The 23,487-nt window shown below is 40.2% G+C and overlaps 1 protein-coding gene across 2 annotated transcripts in view; it reads left to right on the plus strand.

The window, feature by feature from the left end:
* TBC1D12 (TBC1 domain family member 12) overlaps positions 1–23,487 on the plus strand; it is a 79,065-nt gene that overhangs the window by 24,802 nt on the left and 30,776 nt on the right. Inside the window, exons 3-4 of one of the 2 annotated variants that reach the window (XM_070752362.1) lie at positions 16,099–16,155; positions 22,379–22,494. In XM_070752362.1, coding sequence (XP_070608463.1) covers positions 16,099–16,155; positions 22,379–22,494 — 173 coding nt within the window. The remainder of the gene's footprint in view (positions 1–16,098; positions 16,156–22,378; positions 22,495–23,487) is intronic. The other variant, XM_070752363.1, reaches the window with a different exon arrangement.

Raw genomic sequence — 23,487 nt, forward strand, 5'->3', positions numbered from 1 at the left:
CATCTAAAAAACAATAACTTATTGGACCCAAATCAGCATGGCTTTACTGAAGGCAAATCGTGTCAGACTAATCTCATTGAGTTCTTTGACTATGTCACAAAGGTGTTGGATCAAGGTGGTGCCGTGGATATTGCCTATCTGGACTTCAGCAAAGCCTTTGATACGGTTCCACATAAAGAGCTGATAGATAAATTAGTGAAGATTGGACTTAATCCCTGGATAGTTCAGTGGATTTCAAGCTGGCTGAAGCATAGACATCAGACAGTTATTGTTAATGGCGAGTATTCTGAGCAGAGACAGGTTACAAGTGGTGTGCCACAAGGGTCTGTTCTGGGTCCTATTCTTTTTAATATGTTTGTGAGTGACATAGGGGAAGGTTTGGTAGGGAAGGTTTGCCTATTTGCCGATGACTCTAAAGTGTGCAATAGGGTTGATAGTCCTGGAGGGGTCTGTAATATGGTAAATGATTTAGCGTTACTAGATAAATGGTCAAAGCAATGGAAACTGCAGTTTAATGTTTCCAAATGTAAAATAATGCACTTGGGGAAAAGGAATCCTAAATCTGAGTATTGCATTGGCAGTTCTGTGTTAGCAAAAACTTCAGAAGAGAAGGATTTAGGGGTAGTGATTTCTGACAGTCTCAAAATGGGTGAGCTGTGTGGTCGGGCGGTAGGAAAGGCAAGTAGGATGCTTGGCTGCATAGCTAGAGGTATAACAAGCAGGAAGAGGGAGATTGTGATTCCCTTATATAGAGCGCTGGTGAGACCACATTTGGAGTACTGTGTTCAGTTCTGGAGACCTCACCTACAAAAAGATATTGACAAAATTGAACGGGTCCAAAGACGGGCTACAAGAATGGTGGAAGGTCTGAAGTATAAAACGTATCAGGAAAGACTTAATGAACTCAATCTGTATAGTCTGGAAGACAGAAGGAAAAGGGGGGACATGATTGAAACATTTAAATATGTTAAAGGGTTAAATAGGGTTCAGGAGGGAAGTGTTTTTAACAGGAAAGTGAACACAAGAACAAGGGGACACAATCTGAAGTTAGTTGGGGGAAAGATCAAAGGCAACATGAGAAAGTATTATTTTACTGAAAGAGTAGTAGATCCTTGGAACAAACTTCCAGCAGACGTGGTTGGTAAATCCACAGTAACCGAATTTAAACATGCCTGGGATAAACATATATCCATTGTAAGATAAAATACAGGAAATAGTAAAAGGGCAGACTAGATGGACCATGGGGTCTTTTTCTGCCGTCAGTCTTCTATGTTTCTATGTTTCTATGTTTCCAAACTTTCCAACAATTTTTCAGCCTTTCTTTATCAACCACTGCCTGCCTAGACTTCCCTTCCACCTTTCTTCTCTCACCTGGGACTCAAACCTGATCCATGCACAGAAGAAACCTGTTTTTTAGGAGAAGCAGAAACCACTTTCCAGACTGTTTCTCCATATAATGGACATTTCTGTTATTTCAGGGCATTATACCGGAACTCCTGAAGTCCCTGAAGTGGTAAATAATTAAATTGTAGGTTTATGTACATATATAAATAGTGTAGATAGAATTATAAAGATCCAGTAGCTTAAAGCCATATGGTATGTTTCCAATAACAGCATAAATTTCATCCTTCAGATTTGAAGGTGGGAAATCCCCATCCCTATAGCTTCTTGCCTGTTTTTCTTATTTTAGGAGGTCTGCTATCTCTAGAACAGATTTAAGAATGCATTTTGACTGCAGAAAAGAAAAAATCCTGTTAGGATGAGAAGACCCAGTTTTATGAACAGGAACAATCACATTTTAATAAATAATGTGAATAAAAATACTTAATCACGGGACAGAACCAGACTATTTTATTATTATTTACTAAACCACATTTGCTGCCAAATTCTTTCAGTAGTTTTCCATAAAAATATAAAACTACAATTAAATCTGAAGTTACTAAAAACAATTAAAAATCCATTTGAGAAGGCTAGGGTTTTTTAGGCACTTATAAAAAGGCCAGCGAAGATTAAGTCCTTCAACCTAGTTGAGTTCATTTCAAAGAACTGCTGATTTCTGCTTCATTTGAAATTTCAGATCAAGTACTCAACTGGCTATGTGCAGGAGTGCCTGTAACTGATTGGGATAGGCTCAATATTGTCATGGTTGCCAGAAATTTCTATTATCAGAAGAAACAAATCGCAAAATAGATTATGTAGTTTATTTAATGCTATGAATCTGGAAGATTCAAACATCAGCTCAGTCACAGTTTTCATTAAGCAGTCCATAGACCAACAGAATTTTCAACGTATCCCTAGTTCCAAAACTGAGGTACACACACTCAGTATAAACCCATTGGCTTTCAATGAGAGCTACTATTCTTTCTAGATCATAGCAATGCCATTTTCCTTGCTTTACTATCAATTGGAATAAGCAAAATCCATACTGGCCCATCTGTTTCCACCAGGCATTCTTCTGTTACACAAAGCCAATTAGCTTCCTTACCTTTGATTTATGTTGAACTCATCTGCTATTAGAAAAGATCAAGACTTTACTGGGCTGAAACCCTGAAAAATAAAAGTGGGAAATAGCACTTCCATTTTTAATCTCTTTTCGCTTGTAACAGATTACTAATTTGTCAACACCAAGAATGCTGTTCCTCATTACTACCGTAATTGCTACTCTGGATTAAATAGATGCACAATATATATATATATACTCCCCAGCCCTGATGAAGTTCCGAATGAATAATACCAATAGCTGTTTAATAGGGGAAACCAAGTATTGAAAGAGGATGCCTTTGAAAAAATGGCGAATCTTTCAAATGAGAATCATATCAGGGTTGTCAGGAAAATCTAGCACATTGTAATTCACCCTAGAGATTGAGTATACAGTAATACCTCGTCTTACGAACTTAATTGGTTCCAGGACCTGGTTCGTAAGGTGAAAAGTTCATAAGATGAAACAATGTTTCCCATAGGAATCAATGGAAAAGCCAATAATGTGTGCAAGCCCAATAGGAGAATCCAAAATACGTATTAAGGCTAAAAAAAAAAAAGCGGTGGCCAGACAAAGCTCAGGCGAACAGAGTGGGGGAAGGGAGTCCCAACGAAGCAAGGTGAAAAGAGCCTCTCTTGAGCTCCATGAGGCCCTGCCTCCCGTTCTTGTCCCCCCCACTCTGCTCATCTCCCCCACACCTTTCTCCTCCCTTGAGCTCCACGAGTGTTTTCTTTCTGTTTTTGTCCACCCCACTCTCCTCATCTCCCCCACACCTTTCTCCTCCCTTGAGCTCCATGAATCTTTTCTTCCCGTTTTTGCCCACCCCACTCTGCTCATCTCACCCACACCTTTCTCCTCCCTTGAGCTCCATGAGTCTTTTCTTCCCGTTTTTGCCCACCCCACTCTGCTCATCTCACCCACACCTTTCTCCTCCCTTGAGCTCCATGAGTCTTTTCTTCCCGTTTTTGCCCACCCCACTCTGCTCATCTCACCCACACCTTTCTCCTCCCTTGAGCTCCATGAGTCTTTTCTTCCCGTTTTTGCCCACCCCACTCTGCTCATCTCCCCCACACCTTTCTCCTCCCTTGAGCTCCATGAGTCTTTTCTTCCCGTTTTTGCCCACCCCACTCTGCTCATCTCACCCACACCTTTCTCCTCCCTTGAGCTCCATGAGTCTTTTCTTCCCGTTTTTGCCCACCCCACTCTGCTCATCTCACCCACACCTTTCTCCTCCCTTGAGCTCCATGAGTCTTTGCTTCCCGTTTTTGTCCACCCCACTCTGCTCATCTCCCCCACACCTTTCTCCTCTCTTGAGCTCCATGAGTCTTTTCTTCCCGTTTTTGTCCATCCCACTCTCCTCATCTCCCCCACACCTTTCTCCTCCCTTGAGCTCCATGAGTCTTTTCTTCCTGTTTTTGTCCACCCCACTCTGCTCATCTCCCCCACACCTTTCTCCTCTCTTGAGCTCCATGAGTCTTTTCTTCCCATTTTTGTCCATCCCACTCTCCTCATCTCCCCCACACCTTTCTCCTCCCTTGAGCTCCATGAGTCTTTGCTTCCCGTTTTTGTCCACCCCACTCTGCTCATCTCCCCCACACCTTTCTCCTCTCTTGAGCTCCATGAGTCTTTTCTTCCCGTTTTTGTCCATCCCACTCTCCTCATCTCCCCCACACCTTTCTCCTCTCTTGAGCTCCATGAGTCTTTTCTTCCCGTTTTTGTCCATCCCACTCTCCTCATCTCCCCCACACCTTTCTCCTCCCTTGAGTTCCATGAGTCTTTTCTTCCCGTTTTTGTCCATCCCACTCTGCTCATCTCCCCCACACCTTTCTCCTCCCTTGAGCTCCATGAGTCTTTTCTTTCTGTTTTTGTCCACCCCACTCTGCTCATCTCCCCCACACCTTTCTCCTCCCTTGAGCTCCATGAGTCTTTTCTTCCTGTTTTTGTCCCCCCTACTCTGCCCAGCAGAGCACCCGTTTTTGCGATCCTGGGATTCCCCTCCTGGGATTTCCCTACAGCATTGCAAAAACACGGAAGTTAGGAGGTGGGGTTTGCCATGGAGGGGAGCCTCAGGGGATCCCAGAATCGCACAAACCTGCGCTTGGCTTGCAATAAAGTCTGGAGGCGGGGCATCTCAGTGGCGGCGGCAGGATTGTAAGGTGAAAAAAGTTCGTAATAAGAGGCAAAAAAATTCCAAACCCTGGGTTCGTATCTCGAAAAGTTCGTATGATGAGGGGTTTGTATCACGAGGTACCACTGTATTCCCTAAAGTATTAACCAAGCTTAGTACTTTACATCACTCCCAGTGAGTTCCTTCTGTTAACACCAGTTGAGCTGGTTAGACTTAATCAACCATGTTTCTGCTGATCTTGATTATTTCCCAGGGATAGCTTCAGGTTTTTTATATTTTCACACAAACCCACACCATAGCTGTAATCTTACAGCCTTCATTTTTATGTTATTCCAAAGTGTCATTTACCAAAGGAATAACTTCCATTTCTATCCATGCTAAATAGTCTTTAAGTGCAACAATCCCAAAGAGATTCAGCCAGTAGCTGGTTAGGACAGGTCCTCTTTTGAATCACAGCTGACAAGCAATGTAGTCTCCTCTTCCATGCAAGGCAGATGGCCGACCTAAGCAGTACAGAAATTCAACATTGGATCATATGTTTTCAAGAAATTTGTTGACCTAAGCAGTACAAAAATGCAATATTGGATCATATGTTTCCAAGAAATGTGTCTCATGTGCTCCTTGATTGTCTTCTACTTCTGTAGTACTGCTTCACCGACTATTGAAAACTATAGCTGTAATTTAAAACACATTTGCTATGTTTTTCTACTTACGGTTGTATAATTAGCCCGCTTTAAACATTTTACATTGGTTTTCTAGTAATATCTTTCAAGATGAACAGTAGTAATCAGTTCAAACAGAGAAAAAATAATTTACATTCAGCTTGCTATTTTGAAATCGCTATATAAAAAAATAGTAGTAAAATATATTGATACAATTAGAGCCATTAACTTTTGTGCGCTGCAGAATTATACTGAACTAGACACAGGCCCTACTTGCTACCAGGCATCTTAGTCACTCCTTCTTTCTTCCAAACCACACCTATTTGTACTTCCAGAACTATAGGATAACACACAGGCAGTTTTCAGATATGCTTTTTTTTTGCCCCCGCCGCCAAAGGATGGAGAAATCAAAGTCTTTTGGGACTTTGCACACTTGAAATTTAATCATTTAACCACTAAATGTTAGTGGTGTGATTTGGAGCTGATTTTCAATGTTTAGAGATATTTTAGTGATGAAAATAGATTGTAGCGCTGTCTTGCAGCCTCTGAAATCTCAAATATTATCTACTTGGTATAAAAAGATACCAGGAAAAGATTTGGAGCAGCTTAATTGTAAGCAAAAGCCATACGTAGTAGGAGTCAAAATATTGCCACTAAAAAAATGGCGAGGGGAACTATGCACACAGTTGTACCTGGTTGGTTTATTGGATTGTGAAACATAAAATGTGTTTTGTATACCTCTATACTAAAAATAAAGAATAAAGAATGTTTTAACTTAAATGGATTGTGGTTCTTCTTGTTGCTTTTGGACTCATAATTCTGGTTTTGGTGATTAAACAAATCTGTAGCTATTTAGTAAATATGCATGCTCTGATAATACAAAGATAAAAGCTGACAAATTGTTTGTCATGAAATCAATTTAGAATGAATTTTATGCATTATTCCAACAATTAAAGTTAGCTTGCTATTTATTATGAACTTTTTAAAACTACCATATTTAACGAACTTTTTTTTTGGGGGGGGGAGTGGATCACTGATGTTCACTAGAGCGGGGAAGGAAAAAAATTTCTGCTGATTTTATGCTGTCCTGCTTCCTTAAGCTATTGGAACAATGGGCTTGCTGTAGCATGAAGATGCTTTATTTGACTGTATTTTGAGGGACATGCCATGATATCGTTGCCTCCATTTTATACCCAGCTTGCTACTGAGGCAGTCTAAAGCCATCTTTAGTTGTTTCTATTTTGAAGTAGTTTGCTTTCCCATGCCAACACTCTAGGTTGCTCTGGAAGAATACAGTGGAACCTCGACATACGAGCAGCTCTACTTACGAGCTACTCGAGATACGAGCTGGGAGAGGAGAGAAATTTTTGCTCGACTCCCGAGCTCAAATCCGGGATACGAGCCGAGAAGAGCCGGGCTGGCTTGCTTTGCTTCCTTCCCGAGCTGATGCAGAGCCGAATAAAGCGTCACGCCCCCCTGACGCTTTCAGCGGCTTCCGAAGCGACGCTGGGCTCTTTTGCCGCCAAAAGCGTCAGGGGGCCGTGACGCTTTGTTCGAGTGGCTCACTCCGGAAAGGAAGGAAAGTAAACCAGCCCGGCTCTCCTCGGCTCCTATCCCGGCAGTTGGTGAGTGGAGAGGCGGTCGCCTCCCCTGCTGCCCCACTCTGGGGGTCCTTGGCTTCTGCTGGGGGTGGGGGGGTCCGCGCACATCGAAGAGGCACCTCTCGCCTTCTGCCGCTGGCCGCCCGCCGTGCCGCTTTCCTTCTTCCCGTCGCGCCTTCCAAAGCAGCGCTGGGCGAAAGAGAGCGGGCGGCCAGCGGCAGAAGGCGAGAGATGCCTCTTCGTGCGCTCGATCTCGGGGGTTGGGGGCGAGCTTGCCACCAGGCTCGGCTGGGGGGGGCTTGGCTTCTGCTGGGGGGGGCGGCGGCCGGGTCCGGCTCCCGCCGCTGACGCGCCCCTCTGACGGCGTTCGGCGGCTTCCAAAGCACAGGGAAGGGCTTAAGCCGCCGGCTTTTCCCTTCCCTGTGGGAGCGCCAGACCTCTTGTCTGCCCGGCCCGAGGCACGAAACCGCTGTTTATGCCGGGCGGCTCGCCTGGAACGCCAGCAATGCCACCGGGCCGATTGCCGAGCAGGGGCGGGGCGCGGGAGGAGGCAGCGCCCCCCCGGACCCCTCAGGCCGCTCCGCCCGGGATGGGGCTCGACCCGGGTGGAGCGGCCTGAAGGGTCCGGTGCGGCGCTGCCTCCTCCCGCCCCCGCTCGGCAATTGGCCGGGCGGCATTGCTGGCGTTCCAGGCGAGCCGCCCGGCATAAGCAGCGGTTTCGTGGGTGCTGGCAAGCCCCCAGGTCGGCTGCAGTCTTTTAAAACAGCCCCGCCGCTTCTCCGCTGACTCCTGAAGCCAAAAGCCAAAGGCGAACTTCCGCGCTTCAGGAGTCAGCTGAGAAGCGGCGGGGCTGTTTTAAAAGACTGCAGCCGACCTGGGGGACTTGCCAGCACCCCCCCCCCCCCCCCGGGCGTTTTCAGCTCCCCAATCCTCCACGTTCCTTCGCTCCTTTCGTGGCTAAATCGTGTTGCAGCGAACATGCTTTGGGGGTTTGGAAGGTGCTACTTCTCCTCCCCAGCTAAACCCCCAAAGCATGTTCGGTGCCACACGATTTAGCGGCGAAGTAACGTGAAGGATTGGAAAGCTGAAACCGGGCGTTTTCAGCTTTCCAATCCTTCACGTTACTTCGCCGCTTGGAAGCTGGGAGGGGGGCGGAATGTCTTTGGCCACTTAGCTCTTCCGCCCCCCTCCCAGCTTCCAAGCCGCATTCGCCTTCCTCCGCCGCCGCGGTTCCGAGTTGGGGGGTGGGGGGGGGTGCTGGCAAGTCCCCCAGGTCGGCTGCAGTCTTTTAAAACAGCCCCGCCGCTTCTCCGCTGACTCCTGAAGCCAAAAGCCAAAGGCGAACTTCCGCGCTTCAGGAGTCAGCTGAGAAGCGGCGGGGCTGTTTTAAAAGACTGCAGCCGACACGATTTAGCGGCGAAGTAACGTGAAGGATTGGAAAGCTGAAACCGGGCGTTTTCAGCTCCCCAATCCTCCACGTTCCTTCGCTCCTTTCCTGGCTAAATCGTGTGGCAGCGAACATGCTTTGGGGGTTTGGAAGGTGCTACTTCTCCTCCCCAGCTAAACCTCCAAAGCATGTTCGGTGCCACACGATTTAGCGGCGAAGTAACGTGAAGGATTGGAACGCTGAAACCGGGCGTTTTCAGCTCCCCAATCCTCCACGTTCCTTCGCTCCTTTCCTGGCTAAATCGTGTGGCAGCGAACATGCTTTGGGGGTTTGGAAGGTGCTACTTCTCCTCCCCAGCTAAACCCCCAAAGCATGTTCGCTGCCACACGCGAGCGATCCGGGAGTCCAGGAGGGGGAGAGAAAGAGAAAGAGAGAGGGGGGGAGAGAGAGAAAGAGAGGGATAGAAAGAGAGAGAGAGTGAGAGATGCTCAGTGAGCCTTTCTTTGAAGTTGCCTTTCTTTCTTTCTTTCTTTCTTTCTTTCTTTCTTTCTTGCTCTTTTTCTTTCTCTCTTTTACCTTCCCTTCCTCTATTTCTTCTTTTCTTTCTCCTTCCCACCTTCTACCCTCCCTCCCTCCCTTCACTCATTCCTCTCTTACTCTCCCCTTTCATACGTTTCCTTGCTTCCTTCCTCTGTTCCTGTCCTTCCCCCTTTCTTTCTTTCTTTCTTTCTTTCTTGCTCTTTTTCTTTCTCTCTTTTACCTTCCCTTTCTCTATTTCTTCTTTTCTTTCTCCTTCCCACCTTCTTCCCTCCCTCCCTTCACTCATTCCTCTCTTACTCTCCCCTTTCATAAGTTTCCTTGCTTCCTTCCTCTGTTCCTGTCCTTCCCCCTTTCTTTCTTTCTTTCTTTCTTTCTTTCTTTCTTTCTTGCTCTTTTTCTTTCTCTCTTTTACCTTCCCTTTCTCTATTTCTTCTTTTCTTTCTCCTTCCCACCTTCTTCCCTCCCTCCCTCCCTTCACTCATTCCTCTCTTACTCTCCCCTTTCATAAGTTTCCTTGCTTCCTGCCTCTGTTCCTGTCCCTTCCCCCTTTCTTTCTTTCTTTCTTTCTTTCTTTCTTTCTTTCTTGCTTTCTTGCTTTCTTGCTTTCTTGCTTTCTTGCTCTTTTTCTTTCTCTCTTTTACCTTCCCTTCCTCTATTTCTTCTTTTCTTTCTCCTTCCCACCTTCTTCCCTCCCTCCCTCCCTCCCTTCACTCATTCCTCTCTTACTCTCCCCTTTCATAAGTTTCCTTGCTTCCTTCCTCTGTTCCTGTCCCTTCCCCCTTTCTTTCTTGCTTTCTTGCTTTCTTTCTTGCTCTTTTTCTTTCTCTCTTTTACCTTCCCTTCCTCTATTTCTTCTTTTCTTTCTCCTTCCCACCTTCTTCCATCCCTCCCTCCCTTCACTCATTCCTCTCTTACTCTCCCCTTTCATAAGTTTCCTTGCTTCCTTCCTCTGTTCCTGTCCCTTCCCTCTTTCCTTCCTTCCCACCCTCCGTCCATTCATTCACCCATTCCTCTCTTGATCGCTTAAAGCCGGTCCCTGGTGCAAAAAGGGTTGGGGACCTCTGTCCTACAGGATTGGGTGGCAGAGAAGTTGAACATATGTAAATTTAAAAGTTTAAGAAAGTTTACAAGTTAAGTGAAAGAAACTTCATTATTCATTTATATGTACATGTACATTTCTTCATTAAAAACATGTCTTTCTGCACAATTTAGACTAACTTTGTGAGTTTTTTGAGGGCTGGAACCAATTAAAATTATTTACATTAATTCCTATGGGGAAAAGTCGTTCGAGATAAGAGCTGCTCGACTTAAGAGCCCAGGTCCGGAACGAATTAAACTCTTATCTCGAGGTACCACTGTAGTCTGCTGCACAAACACACACCCATTTCTGACAAATCACAGGTCACTGCTTCTCATGTCTGTTCTGTCTTTTACTCTTTCCATTGCATTACTGATCTCCCAGGAGACTAAAGGATTTGTCAGCCAGGAATCCTGTTGTTTGATTTGTGCACGAAGGCAGTTGGAAGATACATTTGTTTATTTATTATTTAATTTGTACAGCTGCCTGATTCCCGCTGATTGGACAGTTTACAAATGATTTAAAATGTGAAAAACAAGATAAAAATAACAAAAACAAAAGAGGGACACAGAGAATGGAAGCAAAGGAAGCAACCAAGATTAAAAGGAATCATCCACATCAAAGGCCTAGACCAGTGATGGCGAACCTTTTTTGGTTCCTGTGCCAAAACAGTGTGTGTGTGTGTGTGTGTGTGTGTGTGTGCTAGCATGCGTGCACGTGCCTATACCCCTTCCCTTCTCCCTCATGCATGTGGAGGTTGTAAACAGAGATGTTATATAGGCATACAGAGGCATTCTGAACCAGTTGAAGTTTGTGGATGGTGTTCAAGGTCAGCCCCATGTGGAGCACATTGCAAAAGTCAAGCCATGAGTTGATCAGAGCATGAAGGATGCAATTGGTGCATCAGATGAAGCTGCGCAAAAACCTCCTTAGCTACAACCGCCACCTATTCTGAGTTCAGGTAGATGTTCAGGTTGTTACGCAAGTCGGGAAGGGCATAACACATTCACACAAATACAAAATGCAGAGTGAAAAAAGCCAGATCTGCCTGATCAAAATCAATTTGTGGAGGGAATTTTGGCTTTAGGATGAGAGATATAGAACGATGTAGATCCTAAAAAAATTCTGAAAGTGATTTCCTTTCCTTAAATGTGGTTGGGCCATTGTCAGACTGGACTTAGTTTGTTTCCTAGGGAAGAATGACCTTTGATTCAATCGGTGTTAGGGAAAAGCTACTTTTACTAGAGAGGCTGAGTGCAATCCTCATTGTCCAAAACCCTCCCCCCTGGGAGAATAGTCCAATCAGGGCTTCCGATGTTTTGAGAACCTGGTGCCTCAGGGTGCAGTAAATTCATTTCCCAGGGCTGGGGTCATTGAGTGCAGGAAGATAGCTCGGTTTGGACCTTCTGGTTCCTGTCAGTCTCCATAGTCCCCAATTTCCCATAGCTTTCCTTTCATACCTCCAGCACTCTTCCCCTCCCTATCCCCCCCCCCCTTATGACTGTTGCTAGAAAGCTTCAAAGACAACAAATATGGCAGCTGACAGCCATGCTGTCTCTTGATCACTTTGATCACGTAGTAAGCCTGGATCCAACCTGTTAGAGTCTTTGATCATGCCATGTAGATATTACTTTCAGACTCATTGATGCAGTAGTTAAAATACTGTAAACAGTAGCTTTTCACTAAGTCCAAAATTGAATTTTGCATAGTTAAACGGCAACATTTTACGTATAGTGGTCTTCTATATTGGTTTTGTGCTAGTTTCACATTTATCTTTAAATCCTGTATCTAGTGTGTGACCTTGTAGCTTGTGGGTATTTCTTCAACTCCATTCATTCCAAGTTCACCGACAGTTCTGATGTTTTAAAGCAGAGAAATTATTCTTAGCAACTTTTTTCTCTCAGCATATGCTTAATGAAATGTAGAAATATCTAGTAGGCTACAGGTAGTCCTCAACTGATGAGCATAATTGAGACTGAAATTTCTATCGTAGGTCCGTGCATTCTAACTGTGCTCTGCATTCTGACCACCCTGACTTACAATGGCAACTCTGGTTCTCTTTTATGCTGTCATTAATTGAAAATGATGGGTTGTTAAGTGACTACCCATCCCAATCAAGCCATTTCCAGGTTTGGTCTCACTCCTGCCCATCCCAGGCCTCAGTATGATCAGGGATAGCCTTCAACTTCCCCCACCTGTCTATCTCCCTCCCCATCTCAGTTCTTTTGGTCACCCTGCACTCTCCCTTGCAGAGCAGCAAGTCTGATCCAGCAAACAAAACAAAACATTTCTTCGATTCCCAGCAAGTACCACTAAGCATACATGCACCCAGCTACCCAAGTTGCCTGCACAACCATTAGCCTTTTGAGCCCAGGTCTTTGCTGTGTCCTTTTCAGTCCCAGCTTCTCCAGTAACCTTCCTCCCTCCCCATTTCCAAAATGACTAAAGCCGCACCCTGTATTTTCAAAGACCGTGTGGTTTTGACTGGAACAGAAGTGGATCCATAAAGGAGATAGCAAAGACCACAAGGAAGGTGCTCAAACCCTTCTCAAGGAAAAAAGGTTGGTATGGAGACCTGGGAGAGAAGATAGAATGCTTGCCGGCAGTTGCTGAAGCTTTGGGGGTGGGATGGCCAAGCAGTTCTGGGGATTGCCCCACAAGTCAGGGCACAAAGTGGCCAACAGGGCAGAGATGGAGTGGGGGGGATAGATTGGTGAGAGGAGTTGAAGTACCCCCTATGGCAGTGATGGTGAACCTGTGGCAAGTGAGCCACAGGTGGCACGCAAAGCCATATCTGCTGACATGTGAGCCGTTGCCCTAGCTCAGCTCCAGTGCACACTGACCAGCTGATTTTTTTGCTTGTGCGGTGGCTTTGGGAGGGCGTTTTTGGCCTCTGGGAGGGTGAAAATGCCCTCCCCAGGCTCCAAGAAAGCCTGTGCAGCTGGGGAAGGAGAAAAATAGGCCCACCGGAAATCGGGAAATGGGGCAACGTGGTGGGCATTGAATTATGGATGTGGGCACAGACGTATGCACGATAGCATACATGTGTGTTTTCGGCACCTGAGGAAAAAAAGGCTCGCCATCACTGCTCTGTGGCCATAAGTGCAGGTGAGATGCCAAATGCCTGAATGTTGATCATTTGACTTCAGGGATGCTGCAGTGTCCATGCCTTCCGGCACAAGTCATGTCCATTTTTTCAACACCATTGTTATTTTAAATAATCACTGACCAAATGGTTGTAAGTCAAAGACTATATACAGCCAGGATTATATTCAGTCTTGTCTGCAAATATGGCGAGGTTTTTTGTGCTGTTTTAGAGAAAAATCAGAAAACAAAAAGTCTCTTAAAATATGAATTATTTCTAAACAATGCAGTTATCAGTAGAGTAGAAAGCAGACCAGATGTATGCATATCAGTTACAAATGAAGCTAGCAATTCAGCAGTGCTTAATAGGGCAGTTTTTGATCATGTTGTGTAAGGATAATGGGCAGAATCCAAACAGATTGCAAAAATAGTTTTGTGATCATCAGCACACTTGAGGCTTTCTTCTTTATCAGTAAAGCTTTGTTCCATAGTTTTCTTCTTGCTTGTTAAAAATGGTCAAGTCACAGTATGGAAGTTGCTCTGAAGGAAAAGGAAAAATCCCCAGGCAGTCAGGAAGTATCATATGCGTGAAAGTGGGTGGGGTAGAAAGTAAGATAATTCCTGCTGGGAAGAGGTGTTTTTAACTCCCCCCCCCTTTTTATAAAAAAATATTTGATAATTAAAAAAAATCTCAATATTACAAAAGTTGTTTGGAAAAGTCTTAGGATACAAATGAAGTGTTTTGGCTTGAGATCTTTGATCTACCATCTCTTCTGGCCTACTATCAGCAAGAACATAAACAACATAATTGTTTACTTATAATCTTCCGCGAATGTTCTTTTTTAATCTAGCAGTGAAGGTCTTTTATGCCAGAACAGAGATATTTTCTAATCATTTATTTTAATTTCTCCTATAGAAAGGAAGCAAACATTCCACATGTATTAGCTGCATTAAAATAGTCACCTCTGAGCACTTGAGCACAATTGAAAAGAAAACTTTCTTTTTTAAAAAAGTGCCCTAGAATTACAATCAATATGGTATATTTTCCAGAGCTTCTAAGTTCTTCTTGAGTGGGCGAAACTGAAAATCCCTAGTATCAGCTTTTCTGCTTCCCTTTTAAATATATCTACTCTTCTCCTTTTTAATAATGTTATTTCTCTTAATGCATTGTGTCTAGTTTGATATTGTTTGGTGATTTTTGAACAGGTTTTTCTGCTTAATTTTGGGAAACAATGTTAGAACAGTTGTGAAGTGCTCTAACATGGGACGTACTGTATATTCTAATTTGGGGGTGTGTGTCATTTTTTGAGAGTAACTTTCTAGGTTCGTGGGCAATCATTTCTGAAACCAAAACATTTTCAAAACCAGTACGTTAAGGTCACTGACTGTCCATGCAAAACAATGTAAAATAAAATCTGTCTTTTGTATATCCAAGTTCTGGATTTTAAAATACCTCAATTAAATTGGAGTTAATAAGTATATTTTGATCAGGTTAATACCACAAGGATTCTGTGTTACCTATAAATAAGTGAAGCTTTTTTTCTAATTTGCAAATATATTGATGCAGTACAGAAGAAATGCTTAGTCCCACATAATGGACTTTCAAAGCTATGAGCAAATAATCCATAAAATTTGCTCTTAATTTGCTATTAAGTCTCCTGGTATCTGAGTTCAACTGGCCTTCTAGGATTTTTGGGATTATTACTCAGTTTCTGAGAAGTAAAAAAAAATTGTTGGCTTCCGCATGTGTTATGATGTCTAGATCTAGAAATTTGTCAGCATTTTGATTGGAAGGGGCTATCTAGGAGAAGTCATTAACTGGAATTGGTTAGAAGATGTGGTATGAGAAAAAATGTTTTAAACAAATAAAAATTGTGGCTCATACCTCCTTGTACCAGACTGGCAAGGTATACAGTATATCAATACAGCATATCAATATATCTATCCTGCTGTATCATATACAGATTGGCAATTTGAACAGTTGTGTTACCCCTCTTCCCTGATAAACTCTGCATAAATTAACCATACCATTAAAATATTTTAATAATTACTTAATAGACATTTAGTGTACATTTTATCTACTCATTAACTAAAAACAATGTCCCAACAACAGAAAATAAAACCAACCAGTAACACAGGAAATAGGAGAACAGTTTGAATTTTTCCATAAAATGCAAGTGTGCATGTATGGGAGAATGAAGAGGTCACAAACAGATAACTGGTGGTACCAGGCACTTTCTTTGAGAAGATATTTTGTAAATGAGGGTACTCCAGCTGAGAAGGCCTCTTTCTTCCTAACTCTCAAATTTCAATTATAAAGCTTAGAGAAAACGTAAAATAAATTTAACAAATGTAAATATTTTAGAGTGAGCTTTTAAATTTGATAAGGGTTAAAAAAAGACTGGGAAATGACATTTCATAATTATGTATCCCTGTTGAACCTCTCTACATAGATTAAATATTTGTGACTTACAGAAAATCATTTTGATAGAGCCTATGATATGGGAAATAAAGGTAATTAATGATAAGAGACTTTTAAACAAGCAATTGGCTATTACTAGAAGGGCTTTTTCGTTTTCGAGAATGAAAATGGGATAGCTATATGACCAAATGCCAGATACCTTTGAGACTGCCTCTGAATGTTTTCTTATCTTTTAAAGTAACTGAAATCTTTAAAATTGTAAGACATTGTCAGATTTAAATTTAAACATGTCATTTTTAAAAACCATAAATCCTACTAAATGAATGGTATAATTAAACAACAAAGGTTTAGCTAGGCTGCGGTAAAAGCCAAATTCCTGAAAGAATTAAAGATAATAGTTGGGTTTGGTAAATCTTCAGCATTCAAAAATAAAACTCTTTATCTAACTAGAACTTCAAATTCTAGTATAGCTGTTCCTTAGGCAAACATGTCTCTTTGCATAAACTCTTGAAACAACTAGAACTTTTTATAATAACTGTCCTACACACACACACACACACACACATGCAGACAACTTCAGCTGGCTGAATTTGAGCCATTAATCTGATTTACAGTACCTAGGTTATAAAGGAAAAGGTAAAATTTGCATGCGTAATGCTGTATGTTAATGATTGTCAAATGTTTCTCTTAAGGATCTACTTCTGTTTTTCTCATTAGGAAGAAAGTTCTGGCACTGTTGCATCAGTATCTACACTCAGTCTATTAAACACTGGGGTATGAAATTTAATATTTTTCTTTCACATTCTATGCCATTTAGGATCTTCGTAGCATTTATTAAAATACAAGGTACATTACATAATTGTAGTAACAAGTGAAAAGTACTAACACATCAAGTCATTAAATGTCATTAACAAAAAGGGGGGATTTATATTAACTGCTTTTGTTTAATATAAAATATTATATTAACTGCCTTGTTTCTCTTAAGTTTACATAATTTTACTGTTCAGTTGAAATATGCTTTAATATATACAGTAAATTTCATTTATATTCAGTTGATTTTGTTGCATAATACCTTTGGCCAACTTATGTTGTTGGTGTAAATGTGTAGATGTCTTCAGTAGCTTTAATATCTCATTGCTTTATGAAAGTTGTTACTTTAAATACAATTGAGTGTTGAAATCTTCCAGCAACAAATTTAAATCAGTTGTTGAAAAAAAAAAGAATGTTAGACTTGAACTTGTTAAAGGCTTTGGTTATATTCTTGTAATTTTAAGAAAAATGCTACAAGAATAGTTGTTTCTTTGATCATCTGGGCTCATATAAAATATAATTACATATTTGCTCTTACATATACTACGGTTCACTTCTTCCAGCTTTATACTTGTTCTTTCTTTAAGGTTCAGTGGTTCAGAAAGGAGTGATTTATTTGTTTTAAAAAATCATACAGTATCTAATTACAAAATAAATCTTTTAATTACAAAGAATGAGTGACAACTAATAACATGATCCACACACATCATAGTTGGGGATGTAATGACAAATGGGATGATGAATAACAGTCTTAGCTTTTTATTTAGAAATTTGATCCTGTCCTCTTCAGAGGCAGTTACAGCTTTCAGTGTCACTATTTTATTAGGCAGCAAATTATGCAAAGTTTTTCTACTCTCTTAATTTTTACTAGCGTCTTAAAATTTTATTAATGTCTTAAACCACACAGTAGTCTAGCCTATTGAAGAATTTTGTTTGGAATTCTCACTGAATTCAGTATTTAGATCTTCTTAACTGCTGTTTAATATCTTTTGCCCCTTTCAGTTGTTGGCATTGGTTTTAATAGAAAGTCACCATGTAAGAGTTACTGGCACCTCATTATGTTTGAAGATTATGAATTATATTCCATTTTATCAGAATTAGAAATAAATTGGGTTGATTTCAACATATGTTTACAAATGGAAGAGGGCTCAGGTTTGCCATGATATTTTCCTTACCTCACTTTCTGCTTTGCCTCTAATGAGCTAGTTTTTCAATCCTGTATATGTTTAAATGGCTTTTCTTATTTTGTGACTTTCCATGAAGCCAAAATAATAGTAATTTTGGTAACAAGATAGAATTTGTGGGCTGATGATGGCATTTAGTTGGAATCCTAATACTTGGGGGGGGAGGGAGGGTTGGAACATCTTTATAAGAGGCCTGACTTGAATTGGAATCTATGGAGTGTAGATTAGATTGGAAAGTAAAAAAAAAAAAATTAAAAGATGACAAACCTTTGTACATATGCTGTATAGCTGCCAAGAATTCAAGTTGACTTGAGGGCATCTCTCTTTTATCAGATGTTTTAAAATAATGCTTCTTCTTAGGACTCTTTATTGCTTTGTATTCAAAGGAATAAAGTGCATCTGAAACATTCTGTTGTTTACAAAAAAAAGAGACATGTTGATTGATTAGTTACTCCATTTAGTTATCTTCACTTCCTCTTTTTAGAAGTATGTTGCCATATTGGCAATGCAGCCTGCTTTTGTTCTGATTATTTTTTTATGAGGCTTCCTGTTTAATATCCACCAAAGTCTCTTTGCTAATGCCAGCATTTTCTCTCTGAAGTGCAAATTTTGAAATTAAGTGCCTCGATTTTAGGAAGACCTGATTTTGATTTTGATTATTTATTTAAGTCCAAAGAGAAATTCTGTTCTATTCTAGGAAGAATGATATATGGTGATTTGGTATATTAAATAGAATACTCAAGTTTCAATTTTTCAAGAAAAAAATCATATAAATGGGGGTCTATGATGCAAGAAATTGGATTAGTATCTCAGAATTCCTCTAAACCGTATTTTTTATGGTTTACATAATAAAAACTTTTGGGTTTCCATCAATTCTCTTGAACATGTCTGTTTTCAACAGGTAATGGATTGATAAAACAAGACAGAATTAGCAAACTGTATTTCCTGAGTATTAATCTAAGGCAAGGATATTTTGTCCTTTTGTTTTGTTTTTGATTTAGTTTGTTTTGCTAGCCCTCTGCCAGTGAGGCATTTTGGACTGGTCTTTCGCTGTTTTAAGGGCGGCCCTGCAGGCCAGATTTAAGCACCCCACGGACCGATTCCAGCCCAAGGACCTTGAGTTTGACACTCCTGATCTAAGGAATCCAGTTGAGTCTAGGACTGAAGACACTAGCCTCCCATTCAGAATAATGAGAGTTTAATCCTAGGTAGCTATAGATATTTCTCTCCTAAGAAACAAAGAAAACTGTGAACTGCATGTGGCATCAGGAAGGGCATCCAGCCAGTAAATGTTCAGCTCCATCCAGTTGACTACCCCAATTAAGGAATTACAGGGTTGTAAAAATAGAGTTTTTTTAAAAAAAATCTAAGGAATTCAATATTTCTGTTTATTCTAAGAGCATAAAAGACACATAGAGCTTTTAAAAAACCAAGATATTTCCTGCCTGAATACTTATGGTATACTATAGTTTTCCGCCCAAGTAGAAAAGGCAGCGGGAGGAAACTCCTTGCCAGATTTCTTTGAGAAAAAAACTAAGTAAATCTCAATGGAATTAGGAGAACCTTAGATGCTGCTACATATCTACAGCAACGGTGCTTGCTGAGGCTGTGCAGCTGTTCCTTTTGGCATTTCCCCCATTGCAGTAAGCACGAAGCATATGAACTGACTTGTTTACAATGTACAAATTAAAAGCTGTAGCAAATGTTCAGCTGTGATGTGCAAACATGATACTCTGCAGCGTATCTTGCCGACTAAGTACCTTCAGGAAATGGATGGCTTCCCATCCTGCTCATAGCATCATCATGGACAGTTTAGGAATGGGGACGAGAAGGAGGCCTATAAATCAATCAACCAACCAACCAATCAATCAATCAAATAAATAAACCACATTTCAAAGATCTGACTGACACAATGCAACAGAAATTAAGGAATATAATGTGGATTAATTTTATTATTTTAATCTAGATTTATTAGTTCTTAGCAATGTTTAAGACAGTTTACCAAATGTGCAGCAATACAAATTCAAAGGGCAAAACATGATTTGGAATATAGGTGGGTATATTGTACCCATAACATTTTCTGGGCATTCTAGATGAGTTGAAGAGGGAGGTTGTGCAAACCCAAATAAAGTTGCAGCTGCTTTAATGTATTCCGAGCAGGTCCTTCACTGTATATTTTGCCCTTCAGATTGGGAGCTCTTTATGGCTCTATTATGTATATCATCTTGTATTAGTCATAGACCTGATTTATATAAAGGACCAAGTTTATTTACCTGTGGTTTTCTTGGTGTGGATTTATGTGCTAGGCACCCTTAGCCACTGTGGTTTGAAAATGATGGTGTATGCTTTAGTATAATCTGTATAATTCCTAGTTTCTACAGCTTCTTCTGGAAAATTATCATTTAAAACTGGATTATACAATGTATGTGTGCAACCATTGCTTTGTAACTCCTTAATTTTTATTCTTGAAAACAATATGTCAAACAAGAAAACCAATCTGTCATAATCTGGGACAACATAATATAATATTGTATATTTTCCTCTTGGTTAATGTATTTGAATTACTTGAGACTGTGCTGCATATGTATCTGAAGTTTGTGAACATTATTTGGTCTGTTTTTAGCAGGTGTTAGTTAAAAGAAGTCATGAGATAACAATATTAGCTTAAAGCATTATTTTATCTAAAATATACAGCACTATTTTATTACAAAGCCTATAGTGGATTGTTTTTCATTTTCTCACATGTACCAAAATCTAGAAAGTCAAGGTTTAGAATTTTTCATCTTTGGGGAAAACTGCCCAAACTACATTTTTTAAATTGAGTTTCATTTTTTTTTAATGAAAAAATTGTTATTTACCTTAACTGTTCTTAAAAATATATTTAAATATTGATCTATTTATTAAAAGATATAAATCATTAGTGGTTTCACTATACAGCATAGAATTTATATTGGTACAGAATTCAGTAATTTAATAATTTCAGCATTCATATTTTTATGTTATTTTGAAGAGCAATTTTCTAATCCTTACATTTAGAAGGCTAATATAAAAGTACTAATAGGCAACTCCTGGGTAATTATTCACTTTCTGTCTGTATCCTAGATTACTAGGTAAGTTTTAACAGGAGAAGCAAATAAAGTATGTGCAGGAAGCTGAAGAATTACAGCACATTAGCACAACATGTTTTGAGTATTCTTTTGAGTGTGCTGCCTGCTAATAAACCATGAAACCCTCTGCTGCACCCATGTGTTCACTGACACTTTTTCTGTTGCATTTTGTTGCACCATTTGCACAAGTGTATTGATTCTGCTGATTTGTTCTTTGAAGTATATCTATGTATATTCTATCCATTATCTAAACTACTGATTCTTTGCAGTGGATCCAATAGGTGGAAATAAATTTAAATTTGAATTTGGGTGGTGGTGGTGTGTGCAATTATTTGGACTTCTATTGACAGTTATTTAAGATAAAAATTCCAGGATATTAATAAAGACTTGAGATGTATCAGTCAAAGAGTATTTTGTAAGGGTCAATTCAAAATTATTTAGCAAAAAGAAATTGCTGATTCCATCAGATAGATATAAGTAATAAAGATATTTTTCATGACTGATATACATAAATTATAAAACAAGCCCAGGTAGTCCTCGACTTATGGCCACAGTTGAGCCCAAAACTTCTGTTGCTAAGTGAGACAGTTGTTAAGTGAGTTTTGCTCTATTTTGTGAGCTTTCTTGCTACAGTTAAGTGAATCACTGCAGTTGATAATTTAGTAACCCAGGCTGTTAGGTGAATCTGGCTTTCCCATTGGCTTGTCAGAGGGGATCAGATGATCTCAGGACACAGCAACTGTCATAAGTATGAACCAGTTGCCAAAGCTTTAAATTTTGTTCCCATGATCATGGGGGTGATGCAGAGGTCGTAATGGTGGAAAAGGGTCATAAGTCACATTTTTCAGTGCCATTGTAACTGAATGGTCGCTACATGAACTGTTTGTAAGTTGAGCAGTACCTGCATTTATTTTTGATTGAAGTATCATGTAACAGCATACAAAATGTAGAAGAGGTACAGGTATTCTTTGACTTCTTACCACAGTTGGATGGAGTTTTGGTCACTAAGCACTGCAGGTGTCAAGTCTGTCATTATGTGACCGGACTTGATTTTACGACCATTTTTACAATGGTTGTTAAGTGACTCAGGTGGTGGTTAAGTAAATCTAGGTTCCTCAATTGACTGTTCTTGTCAGAAGCCAGTTGAGAAGATTGCAATGATGGCAAGGCCCTGCAGCTGTCATAAATGTAAGCTAGTTACTGTTGCAAGTGGTCCACGTCTGGCTCAGCTGCTCACAGATTTCGAATTTTGGATTTCAAATCTCCAAATTGCAGTCATGGGACAACAGTCCTAACTTTAAGGGTGGGTCTTAACTTACTTTTCCAAGCTCATTGTAACTTTGAACTGTAGTTAAATGGTTGTAAGTCAACAACTACCTGTAGCAATATAAGCATTGGACCATTGTTCATGGTGTAGCATTTTCTAGTAATGCTGTTCTGGTTTGCAGCTTGATTGTAACCTTCTTTAATCAGAATTTAAGATCAGATATTATATTTCAGTCCAGTTGTTTTAAAATGGGAGAAAAAGATTCTCACTCCATCCTCAGTGAAGCAGGAGGAGGACGATGGTGCAAATATGAATCCAAGGTCCTTGTACTCTTATTTCATTTGAACTAGGAAAATGTTATCTCCCTGGTGTCTTTCCTTCTCTTTGCTTGTAACTTTCAGCTTGCATAATATTATTGTAGGTTGTAAGTGTCAGAAACTACATTTCTCTGTGGCACTGATACAGTGTTTCAATTTTAATCTTAAATTAGCTCTTCTTCGTGGCAACCACTGTTTATTTAAAACGAACCTGACATAACTTTAAATCTCTTGATCTCAATAGAGAGAGGGAGACTGTACAGGTTATTATATTTGCAAATCTGTAAAAGTATATTATTTAATTTTGTTTAGGAATATGAAGCACGGATAGGAAAATTGTGTAAACCTGCACCCCAGGCAACAAGGCGCAGGCATTTTGAATTTGAGCCACTTTCAACCACTGCTCTTATTCTGGAGGATCGACCATCGTAAGTCCTTGTGGATTCTTTTTACAAGTGTTTCACTGTCAGATCAAAAAGTAAGCTGAGATAGATACTCAGGTGTATTATGCTTGGATTGTAGCACACAGCGCCTCCCCTTTCCTAAAAATAATTAAACTTAGTTTTTAATGAATATAATATAAAGGTATTTGCAGTGGAAATACATACATACATACATACATACATACATACATACATACATACATACATACATACCAGTAGTGGATTCTAAACTCATTGTTACTGGTTCGTGTGCACACTTGTGCACATAATGCTCATGTGCAAAAGCATCGGGACGAGTGGGCAGAACTTCCTGCTGCTTGTGCTATCGTTTCACAAAACCGGACAGAACTGGAAGCAAGTCACTGCTGATACATACATACATATATGCAAACATACGTACAATAAAGCTATTCTGTAGCTCATGTTAGAAAACTAAATTTTATCTTAGTAGGAACTGCAAAAAAGTATCTTAATTTTAATAAGTATCATTTGAAAAAAATCCTTTAAACTAACCATCATGTTCTAGTCTGTAGTCTGTTTGAATAAAATTCAATACTACTTTACTTTTAAACTTAAAACATTTAAAAATCTAAGTGGATGCAACTTTACCACATAAGAATGTAGGCATTAATGTTAGCATATATCATGAATTGTACCATGCCGCTGAAAGTAATCCTGTTTCTAAAGCAACTGGTAATGCTTTCTTTGGAACTTTGATTTTGAAGCAAAGCTTTGAAATATAATACTAAGATTAATAATAATCACTTAAATATAATTAGCGTCTACTCTGCATGGAGTTGAAGCTGATTCAGTGAAGTAACTTGTTGCTTGTTTATTTTTATTTTTTATTTATTATTTATTTAGAAGATTTACATGTCGAAGGTTTATATAAGGATTCAGACTGTTTGAAATTTTGTATATATCAAGAGTCCTTTTGGCTAAAATCAAGTTTGAAGATTAGGCTACTTAGGTTGATAA

The sequence above is a fragment of the Erythrolamprus reginae genome, chromosome 5, assembly GCF_031021105.1.
Source record: "Erythrolamprus reginae isolate rEryReg1 chromosome 5, rEryReg1.hap1, whole genome shotgun sequence".
NCBI classification, from domain to species: Eukaryota; Metazoa; Chordata; class Lepidosauria; order Squamata; family Dipsadidae; genus Erythrolamprus; species Erythrolamprus reginae.